This window comes from Populus alba, chromosome 5 (assembly GCF_005239225.2).
Source record: "Populus alba chromosome 5, ASM523922v2, whole genome shotgun sequence".
In the NCBI taxonomy this organism is placed as follows: Eukaryota; Viridiplantae; Streptophyta; class Magnoliopsida; order Malpighiales; family Salicaceae; genus Populus; species Populus alba.
In genome coordinates this window covers 2325053-2338195 of record NC_133288.1, presented here as the reverse complement: position 1 = coordinate 2338195, position 13143 = coordinate 2325053, and the positions used below count along the sequence as shown (strand labels likewise).

At 35.1% G+C, this 13143-nt stretch overlaps 3 protein-coding genes across 3 annotated transcripts; 1 reads left to right on the top strand and 2 right to left on the bottom strand.

The window, feature by feature from the left end:
* Positions 1-651: 651 nt before the first annotated feature.
* Positions 652-2753, bottom strand: LOC118045032 (microtubule-binding protein TANGLED). Its single transcript, XM_035053527.2, has 4 exons — positions 2424-2753; positions 1943-2085; positions 1777-1835; positions 652-1632 (listed from the first exon to the last, which is right to left on the bottom strand). Exons 1-4 carry the CDS (start codon positions 2502-2504, stop codon positions 839-841), a joined length of 1077 nt encoding a protein of 358 aa, XP_034909418.1. The 5' UTR covers positions 2505-2753; the 3' UTR covers positions 652-838.
* An 834-nt stretch (positions 2754-3587) lies between these two features.
* LOC118045042 (uncharacterized) lies at positions 3588-5094 on the top strand. Its single transcript, XM_035053540.2, has 2 exons — positions 3588-3739; positions 4165-5094. Exon 2 carries the CDS (start codon positions 4199-4201, stop codon positions 4943-4945), a length of 747 nt encoding a protein of 248 aa, XP_034909431.1. The 5' UTR covers positions 3588-3739; positions 4165-4198; the 3' UTR covers positions 4946-5094.
* Positions 5095-7529: 2435 nt separating this feature from the next.
* LOC118045063 (uncharacterized) lies at positions 7530-13040 on the bottom strand. The gene is made up of 5 exons (XM_035053572.2): positions 12161-13040; positions 10737-10854; positions 10159-10511; positions 9603-9701; positions 7530-9397 (listed from the first exon to the last, which is right to left on the bottom strand). Exons 1-5 carry the CDS (start codon positions 12850-12852, stop codon positions 8149-8151), a joined length of 2511 nt encoding a protein of 836 aa, XP_034909463.1. The 5' UTR covers positions 12853-13040; the 3' UTR covers positions 7530-8148.
* Positions 13041-13143: the final 103 nt, after the last annotated feature.

Below are 13143 nucleotides of genomic sequence, written 5' to 3'. Positions count from 1 at the left end.
CATATTATTTTTTATGTTTTTTTTATTTTAATATATTAATATCAAAAATATATTTTTTAACTACTATTTTAATATATTTTTTAAATAAAAAATACTTCAATAAATAATCTCTATTGCATTTCCAAATAATTACTAAAGCATCACTATCCCTTCATCGGTGATGGATTTGCTTTTGGGGATAAAAACTTTATTTTTTCTTGAGAGACAACGTCTTCTTTTTTTTCACGTTTTAATTTAATTAACAAATAATTTTTTTTTAATAAAAATTAAAATCTTTTTTTCAACGTGCTATTTCAACCCTTATGTTAACATGCATTGTGATAATAGTTAATTTTTATTCTTATCCTTTGTATTTTTTTCTTAACCATTTGGTAAACACACTAGATAAATGGTCCTTATCTGTTAATGATTGTTCTTTCTTGGAAAGAATTTTCTGTGTATTTGCTTAGCAGTCCAGGGCGGAAAAAATGTAATTATTTTTTCTTCTTGCCATTTTCACTGGGAAGATAGTCTCTTCTAAGCTAGTCCAAATCTTCAGTTTCTGTTGAGTCGACCCTGCTCTGAAGAACAGAGGTATTTTTCTGTGTCAAGGACAGGAGAGATTAGCTCAACATCATGATGTTCAAGCTAAAATGTAAAGAATTCGTAACATTGAAAGCCAAGGAAGCAGTTTTTATTATACAACGAGAATCCATGATCAAATTCCTCAAGAATCAACAATGTTAACCAACAATTCACACTTGTTGGGAATGTAAAAGAATCAACTATGGACATTGATGAAGTATCTGAAACTTCGATCAGCAAACAAATCAACAAACCAAAGGAAAACCAACACACCTCAAATTCTCCCCAGTGAGAACCGTCTAGGTGTTGCAATTGGACGCTGTTTCAGTCCACTCATTAGCACATCACTCTTTTGCACAATTTTTCTGCCTTTCAATGGAGACATCAATTTGTGGGCCAACCTTGAAGGCGAAAATGATCGGCGAAATTTCGATGCAGTTGACGACTTTGGTGATTTCTTGTTCAAGTTTGTAGGTCTTGTAGGTGAGAGAGAGAGAACTGGTGGGTTCTTGATCTTTACCTGAAATTTTGAACCTGATGGAGGGGACTTAATCAAGAACTTATGCGGGGTTGTCTGCTTTTTGTTTCTTGCAATCACCGGAGACCTTGTCTTGCAAAACTTCTGCTGCTGTGTAGAATCTGTAGAAAGGAACAGAGGGTTTGGAAACAATACTGCCTTTTTAACCCATGGCCTATTCCTAGGAGAGACTCTATTCGCCAAATACCGAGCATTTTCTTTATCCATTTCTCTCTTCTTTGGAGGTGAAACCTTGAAGTTAATTCGTGATCGAGCTCTTTGAAGAGTTGGAGAGCCAAATTCTGATCGAATTGACTGCAGTTTAGTTTGCTTTTCCTTCTTCCTTTTGGATTTGAGTTCAGTGTCTTCAGGGTGGTGAGGCCTCTGTTTTCTCTGTTGTGTCAATGGAGTTTTGGGGTCTTCGAGGGTGAGTTTCTTGGTTTTGCAACAAACAGCTGCAACAATTTCTCTCGCAAATTGGCTTGCCTGTAGAATCTCTCCCATCGTCTCACCCACTAGCATTGCTGGCAATGACATTCGCCTCCATTCTCCTGCATAAAACATTCAAGTCATTTGAATTATTCGATCAATGACTGTTTGGTTCTTCAAATTTTCAATTGCAGATTCTCATTTATCAACAACCAAGAAAAGACATGCCTTGGTAATAATTGAAATCAAACGAGAAAGAGAGATACCTATTGAAGTTGCTGGCAGCTTGCCCACTGGAGATTTCATAGGAACACCACTCTTGATCCTTCAAATTGGTAAAAAAACAATACAACAATTTTAGCAAATCTTCATAGAGATAATCAAGGAACATCAAAAGTTCAAATTTTTATCACAGCCCAGTTTCTAATTTACCTTAAAGATTCTTGCTTGCACCTAAGACTAGTTCTTAGATACCCTCTGGTACTTCTAGGACTGAGACTAACCCCAGCTATCACCTTATTACCACCTGCCACTGTGTACTGAAGCTCTTGCAATCTAGCCATGCATTTGTCCACCTTCACATAATTTACAAAGCAAACCCATTATTCTAGTGTAACAGAAACATACATAATAAAAAAAGTTGTACTTGGTCGCTAGAAAAAAAAAAAAAGGAAAAAGAAAAGAACTTTAGGACTGAAAATGACTGAAGATCTGAAAAAATTCCTATAATAAAATGGATTCAAGCAAATGGTCCAAATCTAAAGACACAAAAGCAAAACTTGGAGAAAATCAAAGACCCGAATTTGAAGATTTTCTTTCTTCCTCTCCAGTTTTCTGAGGAACCAAACAGGCAAAAACAAAAGGGAGAGATTTCGGTGGGTTTGTTCGATATTTTGAGCTAAGAAATATGTACCTTCTTTAAAGTTTCTCTGATTAAAACTGGGTCGAGAGGAACCACCATCTTCCTCTGCTTTGGTGGGGTTCTTGCAACCATGATTGGCTAACAAACCACACAAAAGTGAGAAACAAAAAAAAACTCCAAAGTGGGTCTCAAAGCTCTCTCTCTAAATTCCCATTGAACCAGAGACTTCGGAGATGGGTCAGTTACAAATTTTGTATGTCCCTCTTGAAGTGATCGCTTCTTTTTTGCTTTGTACTCCTCACTTTAGTTTTGTCTTTGAGGTTGAGAGATCAGAACTGAAAGACTTCAGGGGCTTAGGGTAACGGATCTTTTGGTCCCCAACGGTCTAATCCATCCTCAAAATAAGCTTTGCTAACGGCTACTTTTGCTCCCCATTTAGAGAGTGTTTGTTTCTGCGTTTGTAACTGTGTTTTGGTAAATTTCAAATTTTTTTTTTTTTTTACTAAAATTGAGTTACGGTTGTATTTTTTGGATCGTTTTGATGTGCTGATATCAAAAATAATTTTTAAAAAATAAAAAAACATCATTTGCATGTATTTACGAAAAGCTATTTGAAAAGCAACCGCTACCACACTGACAAACACGCTCTTAAAATGATGAAGGGGTGTATAATTAACATTTATTTACTAATAAATATTATTGATTTATTTGTTTACTTTTTAATTTTAATAATCATGATGCTGGTAAAAGCTTAACACAATCCAAACCAATAAATTTTATTAAATTCTTAAAAGTTTATAAGATTTTTTTTAAAAATATTAGCAACAATATACTTTTGATAGATATGGTAATTTCATGTTAAATAAAAAATTATCTTCTCCCAACATAAATGTCTTGATTTAATAAATATAACAAAACATAACTTTGATTTAATAAATTATTATTTTTATTGTTATATTTATAATTTTACGCAAATTATTATAATTAACCTAAATATGTAATGAAAGTTAAAGAGTTTCTTCCATGTTTTTTAAAAATTAAAAATAAAAGTTACATAGTCAATTTCATATTGGAGAAAAACTTTTTAGAAAGTGCTAAAGAAATAAAGCTTTTTGAGAAAAAGAATAAAGTATAAATCCATTGGTCAATGAAGTCGTACATTGTTTTTAAAGGCCAGAAGCCCATATCTCAAATCAAAATTCTGAGTCCCAAAAACCCAAGTTTCATTGGCCCGAGGAATAAAACCCGTTTCTAAATGGTTGCCGTTTCGGATGTTTAAAATCAGTAAAAACAATCAATGGAAACCCTAAAAATCCCAACTTCACACAGACAGACAGCAGCTCCTCTTGTCCACTCTCCAGTTCCTAGTAAGTTCAATAGAAATATCTCTAGTTACATCATATTCATGCTTGTTTGATCTCTAGCGGTCAAAGCTTTTTGGAATTTTTTTTTTTTAATATGAAGCTGGTAGATTGTTTTTCTTGCGAACCCTTTTAAGCTTAGTTTTGGGTTTAGTATTACCTATGTAGAAGAGTTGTTATTTGAGTGAATTCAAAAGGAAGTCTTTGATGGCTAGAGAAAATTGAAGACAGAGGAGCAGATTTCAAATTGACGTTACTTAATGTTAGTTTTATGAATTCAGTTTTTAGGATATAATAAGAGATGATTAACTATGTTCTGTTTATGTATGATTGCTTTGATGTATGATTAGTAGGGTGTCTTTTGGTTTGTTTGTTAATGTTTTGTGTTATTCCTTGCTGGAAACTAACTCAAAATTCTGGTTATGAAATAGGAGCTACAATCTTGGGCTGTTTTCTTGTATACTGATGGCAGAGGAGATAGTAGCCGAAGCCATTGAGGCCAACCTGGAGAGAGCTGACACAGCTACTGAGGAAATGGATATGGTGGAGGATGTGGCTGCAAATGGTGCTAAGCGAGCTAGAGAGGGAGAAGAGGAGGATAATGAGGATGTAGCAAAGAAGCTGAAGGTGGATAAATCTGTGGAGGAAGAGCGACTGGAGAAGCTTGAAGGAGAGGGGACAGGAGAGGGAGAGGAGAAGAAAGAGGAGGAGCGGCCAGAGAAGCTTGAAGGAGAGGGGACTGGAGAGGGAGAGGAGAAGAAAGAGAAGGAGAATTCAGGTCCGGTCAGCTTGGGTCCAAAGAGTTTTGGGTCGGCAGTGGAGATGTTTGATTATTTCTACAATTTCCTCCATTACTGGCCTCCTAATCTTAATGTCAACAAGTATGAACAAATGGTGCTACTAGACTTGCTTAAGAGAGGCCATACAGAGCCTGACAAAAAGATCGGTGGGGGGATCCAAACTTTCCAAGTTCGGTTTCATCCAATGTTCAAGAGTCGGTGCTTCTTCCTAATTAGGGATGATGAGTCTGTGGATGATTTCAGCTTTCGGAAGTGTGTGGATCACATACTTCCGCTGCCCGAGGACATGAAAATAAAATCTGACAACTTTCTAGGTGGAGGTAAAGGTCATGGAGGGAAAGGTGGTCATGGTGGAAGAGGTGGACGAGGTCGTGGCCGTGGTTATGGAAGGGGTGGTAGATCAAGGAACTGAATCATAGAAGACAAATGAGCATTGCATGTTTTTCTTCTGTATTGTCTAGCTAAGTCTCTCTCTTATCCAATTTTTGACTCTTAAATGCTTAAATTTTCAAGGCTCTTTGCTTAGCTTTGGAGATCATAAGTTTTTTCTGTTTCAATCTATTTCTTGTCCAAGTTTTGAGCTGTTTCTTTTTTGGTGCCCAGTATAAATTCACGAATCCTACTATAATTTTCAGTGCCAAATATAAATCCATGAAGCATGTTTTTTGAGAGGCAGCTGAGAGGTAAATTATTTTATTAAATACTCAATTTAATACATCTTAATCTCAATAAATAGTGTAATTAACATTAATTCACAATTTATCAAATTATTCTTGGTCTGCATACTTGGTCTAGCTAAGTCTCTCCCCATCCTGTTCAGCAATTTCATCAGTTCCATCTGGTTGGCCATGAGACCCAGTATCCTTCGTGTCAAGCTACAGAAAATAATTTTGAAAAACCTCATGCATATTTTATTTATTTATTTTGCTGTTGCATTCTTTTAACCATTATGTAAGTTTGAAATTTCTGATGGGAAAGAATTTGCATGCTACCTTTTCCATGATCAAGTTTAAGATCCTTTTTTCGTCGTCATAAACATACCAGCAACGAATGAAATCACCACCGTGAAAGTCTTTAATTCCGACTAAAATTCTGACTCGTACTCAATTTCAATATAGAATAACTGGGCATGAACTGCAATGGAGCAACTAGAGCAGGTGTATAAGCGATGACCTTCTCCACTCTATCTTTTAACTCGTGTAAAAGGGTTTTTGAACAGGTTTTTCCTGCATATACTAAACCAGGCAATAGAGTATGTGTAAATATACTGTTGTAGATGTTACTGTTCAAAATAGCAAAATAAAATAAAATAAAAAATAATACACATGAAGAGGTATAAATTTAATGAGTAATTGCATGAGATGCCAGAGGTTGTGTTTCAAAATGTTTCTTTTATAAAATTCATTTTTAAAAACAATTCAAAAACAAATTATAAGTACAGAAATTATTTTAAACTGTTTCTCTTGACAAGACCTGGTTTAGCCTCAAATCTATAGCATAACTATTATTGTTGTGAAGCTACAAGTAATGCTATTGATTCCTTTATGGATAGTTTGCTAATGATGTTTGGTACTGAATCTTGACTTGGATTTGCCATCTTTTTGTCTTCAAAGTTGTAAATTAAATCATTAAGTTGAATCAATGTTATGAATAAGTTGTTGAACATCTCTAGGCAAAAAAAAAAAAAAAAAAATCAAGCTTGTTGGCCAGCACTAAGGTGCTTAGAATTGTGCATAATATTTTGTAGCTCTAAGATTACAAGTTAGTTTGTTATTTTATAATAATCGTTTTTTAAAAGTGTTTTTTTTTAGGAAATATATTAAAATTATATATATTTTTTTTAAAAAAATTATTTTTAATATTAAAACAATCTGAAAAATAAAAAAATAATTTTTTTTATAAAATAAAATATATATTTTTTTAATTTTTTTTTCTAAAGCATTCGTAAAGAATTTGCAAGCAGCTACCTTTTCAATGAGTAAACTTAAATACCTATTTCCTCCGCCATCAACACACCGGCAAGGAATTATACCACCAGTGATGAAGTTGTTAGTCAACAGAAAAGCATCCCAACTCATTCAGCTTAAAGCAGTCAAAGGGATGCGGTGTACAGCGAAAGATAAGAAAACAAGAGTTTGTAAGTTTCAAATCATAATACTATGTAAAAAATATTTTTTGAAAATAAATAAATATTTTTTATTTTAAATTAATATTTTTTAATATTTTTCGATCATTTTGATACAATAATGTTAAAAAATAATTTTTTTAAAATAAAAAAATATTATTTAAATATATTTTCAAGTAAAAAGCACTTTAAAAAACAATCGCAATTACATTTCCAAACATGAAACATTATTTTAATATATTTTCAAATAAAAAATATTTTAAAAATTAATCTCAACCACATTATCAAATAAATTATATGAATATAAAGAAAACTCTAATTTGAAAAGTTGACTCTCAATAATCTAAAAATTATTATGAAAATGAGTTAAAATACAATCTGTTTAATAAACCAATTTAAGTGGGAAAGTAAAACAAATTCTAAAATAAAAAAAAAAAAAATTGTGTCTAATTTGCACATGATACCAACCTTTGTCAAGTTCTATGGGGGGACTCTATAAAAATTAGAGCATAATTATTATACCTGACTTGAAAGTTGAAAAAGTTAGGTCTTTGGTTATATAATAAGATTTTAATATTTTACATGGAAAAGTTAACATAATTTATATGGATTAAATTATATATATTAAAGTTTAAAAAGTTATTTTAATTTATTTTTTATTCAAGTTAAAATATTTTTTTAAAAAATATTATTAAAATGTTCACTTCAAACCATCTGATTTCTACTAAAGACTCCCCTGACACATAATGCGTGACAAACCATGCAAGACTAGTCAAAAAGCCAACACCATCACCCACAAAAGGTAAAGAGAAGTTTTAATTCCACCATAAATATTATGCACACATATGAAAGGAAGAATGGATCTGTAAGCTGTCGGAGAAAAAACTGAGATACAATTGTTCAGTACAAATACAACAATATCGAAATTAGTAATATATACAACTGAGATAAATTAAAAAATAAAACGAATCATATGCTAAGAAGTAAAGACCTAAGCAAGTCATTAGTTTTCTTCTCTCTTTTTTCCCTCTTTATTACCAACAGCTCTCTCAGCCTAATAAAATATATAATAGCAGGTGACCCGCAAAATCTCACTTACAGGAAAGCAGCATTCATGGCATTATCCATGGGGGTGGAGGAGCTAGTGGCAGTCAGCGAATACATAAGAAAGCAGCGCTAGCACATTTGAAGATGCTCACATTTTCCACAACTTTCTTTCAGCCACAGCCTCCCCCAGGTACTCAACAGGACCAGTTGGTTTCAGAACTGCAAGCTATTAGCAGCAAAACTAAGTGTGTTGAGATGTGACACCTGCTTATCATCTTTAACTCAGATTTACCTAGCTGCAAGCTATTAGCAGCGAAACTAAGCAAGTTGAGATGCGACACATGCTTTTCATCTTCCAAGCAATTTCACTTAACTGCAAGCTATTCAGCTGCGAAACTAAGCATGTTGAGAAGCGACACATGATTGTCATCTTTAACTCAGATTTACCTTTCAATAACGCGTCGGCTATTTCTAAATTCACCAGGATCCATGCTCGTTTTGTATTCAATTGATCCTTCTCCTTGCCGTTTTCTAAATCCTTCTTGTTTTGGTCCATTAAAATTCCGTGAATCACCACCTGCACCATTCATTTTCCACCCAGAACAGTCAGTGCCTTGAAAAACTCTATTTTTACCATGGGCACCAGGTGATGATCTACCAAAATCATCACCCCAAGACTTTCTTCTATCACCCATCTTACCCTTGGGTCTCATCTCATTGTCTCTCACAAAGTCATGATCACGACCCCTAAAATGGTTACCTCTTCTACCAGATTCCAATTTGTTACCTCCAGTTCTGTTTCTCCAAGAACGTTGATGATTGTTATCAGATTCTGAACCAGAAAAGGAAGCATCATCCAAATCAGAATTTCTCTCAAAATTCCTTCTACCTGAACCCTTTCTACCCTGTCTCCTATGGCTGGAGTCAAAATCATCATCCTCATCAGAATCAAGCTCAAGTTCTTCATCTGACCCAAAACTTAATCCCTTGGAAGGACCTGTTGGAGCTCCACCTCTATTTTTGTTTCTAATATCAGCGACATGACTGGATTTCCATTTTGGATGAACAGAGCGCTCTTCATCTGAATCGATATCCAGTTCGTCATCAGAGCCAGAGAAAGCTCTTCTGTGATGCTTGGGCTTTGATGGCTTAACAGAAGGACTTGTCCTGAGTCGTATGCCCAAGTTGTAATCAGAACCTCCATCTCCTTCCAAATCAGAAATCCCTTGGTCAGAAAAATTGTTTCGAGAAGCCTTCCGTGCAGGTTTATCATTTTGGGTATCTAGTTCATAACTGTCAATATCATCTTCATCATCAAAATCATCAAACCCCCTTCCAAATCCATCACGCTCAGGAACAGAATATTCCCTTGAAATTCTTCTGGGTCCACTGAAATCATCTGTATTCTGTCCAGAATTTCCTTCCTGAGCTTGAATCCCCAGAGGTAAGTCTTCAACTACAGCTGCAGAATCTGCATACTCAAAAGCAGCAACATCAGCCCCATCTGATTCATTGTCATCGAAGTCAAAATTACAGGCACTGGAAACTTCTGGGTGGCTGACAATCTTCTCCGACCTTGTTCTGCTACCATGCTGCCTTTCTTCCATTTTATTTTCCATGAATGCATCTGGTGGACGCTTGCAATCACAATGGAAACAAGCCATGTTTCTCCTATAATTTAAGAAGTTACACCTGCCACAGCATAGAGCGTAAAACTTGAAAATTTTACCAACAAACTGCACAAACACAGCATATTTTACAAACAAGCTGCATTGTTTTCAAGTATAGAAATAATATAGAATAAGCAGAACTATAAACGCTACACGATTTGAAATTATGAGGTGACAGAGACTGCAAGGTGGACAAATACACTAGTGATTTGCAGTTGAAGACTTACTCTGGGCATTCCCATTCCCCTGGAAGCAACTGTCTCTTGGGCTGCTTCGCATCACATTGTAAGCAGACTGCATTCTTGGCAAAATTCATGAAGTCACATCTGGGAGAATACAGGCACATTCTTAGCAATAAAACACTTAAACTTTAACAATAACTTTACAGTTGAAACAATTAGCTAATGATGGCTTTAAAACACAATTTTAAAACTCATCTTTATAGTTGATAAAATTAGGTAATTCTGGTTTTAAAGCACTTGAACTTGTCATAACAATTGCATTTAACATCTTCCTGGCAAAACTTCCACATGTAATTACAGATATTCCAAGGATGCCCATAAGATTACCTAGGTCAAACCATAGATTGAACCAAAACAAGGAACAAAACAATAATAGGATTATCTAGAGAGCAGCAGAAAAGAAAAGGTCCACTAATTTTTCAGAAGTTCCAGAAAAAAACCTATGTGCATCCCTAGATTAGGTATCTGGCAGCCCTTCATTAAGAACAAAAAATAACCAACAGCCCATGAGCAAGTCATAAACTCATAAAGAGGAACATACTTGGGACACAGCCAATCCCCCCTTTTCATATCCATGCCATCACGTCCAACACGTTTCCTAGGAGGAGTAGGAGGTCGTTTCACTTTTGTTGGAGGCCTTTTAATCACTGGAGGGGGGAGATTTGGGTCTATTGGTACTGCACTCAACTTTGAAACCTCATGAAGTAACTTACGAACAACAGTTCTGACAGGTTTTTGCTTCAGAAGAAACCTATTGGCTACTGATCCATTTATGGATTCAAAACCATAAGCTAAAAGAACTCGCATAAGATCAATAGTCCGTGCCTCATCCTCTTTGTTTGTTAGTAGATATCCACTTTCACATGAGCTCCTCAAACGGCAGTTACTACAAACCTGAAAAACAAAAAAGCAGTCAGGTTTAAAATGGCCATTACTAGGCAATCATAAATTTATCCAACCTGAAAAACAATTGTATTGATGGATGAGATTCCAAAGGAAGACAAAATAATGAGAGTTGAAGTCATAAGATGCGATTCAAGTAAGAGCCACATGAGATAGTATATCATTTTTGGAAAGTATGAAAGGGTAACTAAAAAGTCTTCAGAAAGTAACACTTACATCCCCTTCATCAAGGTGGACATGCTTCCTCAAAAGCTTTGAAGAGAAAACAACCTTCTTGTTCACGTTTGGGCATCCATAGCCTACCAAAATTTGAATATCCTGTCTTGACAACAACCTGAAATCAATTCTTTCTTGTCATCAGTCAAGAAAAATGACCATAGCTGAAATAAGATTATTTGGAATACATCAAGAAAATAAGCCTAGACTAAGATTCTTACAAGTAAAATGTGCATTTTAATAAGAGGCATCACAAAATAAAATACAAATTTAGAACTTATGTTGTTCCATACATCTAGGATTCAGGACATTGTTTACACAAGGAAAACAGAGAATTGAACATGTAGCCCAAAAGGCTTAGTCCAGCAAAGATTGAACAATCTATGTATTAGACTGTACAGTTCACAGAGCTAAAAGCAGCTATTTCTTCCATTCCCAACTTGATGAACCTTACTACAGCTCAATTCACCACAGACTCCAAACCTACAAAGTCCAATTCCATTGTTGAATGAGCTAAATACTGGCAGAATTCAGCACAGCCTCAAACCAAAATACTTTATCCATTTTGATAACAGCATTAGAAAACATGAACATGAAAATCAGAAACCAAACAAAACCTCAAAACATCTAATTAACCACATTTTCCCAATCCTATCAAATTGTATATACATATAATCCATATCCCGTAACACTTAAAAAAAAAAACTCATATACATTCCCAGACACACACAAAGAACGAAACAAATAAATGCTCTTTACTTCATTTCAGCAACCAAGTTAGCAACTATTATAACAACAATATGAAATCTACCAACCAAACTCATGATATCCAACTGATCTTTGCCAAAACTAAGAGTAGCAGTCTGAAAACACTTAAAATCCTCAAAATCAACCTCTTAATCATTTCATTATTGTAATAAGCATGCTATATGTATATATATATAAAATTATTTCGTTGCTACAACTCTCAGATTCAGGAAAACAATGTCACACTTGGTGTTATTTCAATTTGAGAAAACAGAAAAATTGAACAGCAAGCCAAAGCTTAGTTTAGCAAATAGTGTACGGTACTGTGCATATATCGGTAGATTCCTACAGTTTCTATTTTACAGTTCACAAAATCAATTTCAACCATCTTCTCCCATTCGTTCTTTGATGAACTAATTGTAGCAAGAAATATCACAAAGGCAAGCACAGACCACCATCACCTCAAAACTTCTAACAAATTATAGCTAATTTGTACTATACTGTCCCACCAACTTGCATTTACAATCAAATATCTCACAAAACTCACAAAAAAACTTCCTCGAAAAAATCGTATACAATTCAACAGACCGAGAAAGGAGTAAACTAAACAACGATTTTTCATTCACTTTCAGCAATCAATTAACCAACTTTAAAACAAGAACATAAATTCCACGAACCTGAAGATATCGAACCGGTCTTTTCCAAAATTAATACAAGCAGTCTGTACAGCCCTGAAATTATTAAAATCAATCCCAACACCATCACCATCACTCTCATTCCCAATCCCAGAAACAGCAGGTCCCAAACTTTCTACCACATTGTCCGCAACTTTCCTACTAGGATCAAAATAATGCTGTTGCACCAACCTCTCCATCAACTCTATCCACTCCGGCCATGGATGCACCAACTCCACTTCCTTCCTCTTCAACTCAATCAAACCAGACTCTTCAAAATCAACATTAGAATCATCATTATCACGTAGCCCAGATTCCAGCTTTTCATTTTGAGAGTCAATCATTTCTGTTTTTTGAGTCCCATCAAGTTCTGGGTTTTGGGCAGCAACTGCTTCTTGTTGTTGTTCTTGTGGGTTGTCTTTGGATTGGCGCCAAGCACGGATTTTTTGGAGGGTTTTGAACTTTTCAGCGCGTTCACGTTCAGTGGCATCAATTTGATCAAAGACAAAGCTCTTTCGACCAGACAGAGAGTTGGGTTTTGGTTGCTCTGTCAAGGGCTTAGCAGTTGTGGTGGTTGAGTAGGGTTTAAGGTAAAGGTTGTTAAAGAGGAGGAGAGATAATCGTGGGGGTTTAGGGTTTTGGGTAGTGAGAGTTTGGCGTCTTAAGAGGAGGAGAGAGATTGGTGTTTTTGCCATTTTTAGAGGGAGAAAAGGAGATTAGTTAGAAGGGAGCAAAAACCTTCATTGGAACTGAGTGAGGATTCTAGTTGGAAGGAGACAACGAGAGAGCAAATCCTTCTTAAGCCATATCCCTTCAGTTTAGGCCTTAAACCCTTGTGGGTTTTGCTTGTTTGGTTGAGCGAGAAAAAGTGAGAGAGGAAAATAGATATGGGAGCCCTATAGCCCATTTTTATATTGAGCAAATTCTATTTCTTGCTGTAACAGGCCATGGGCCAGGACAGGCAAAAGTAGAAAAATTGAAATCAT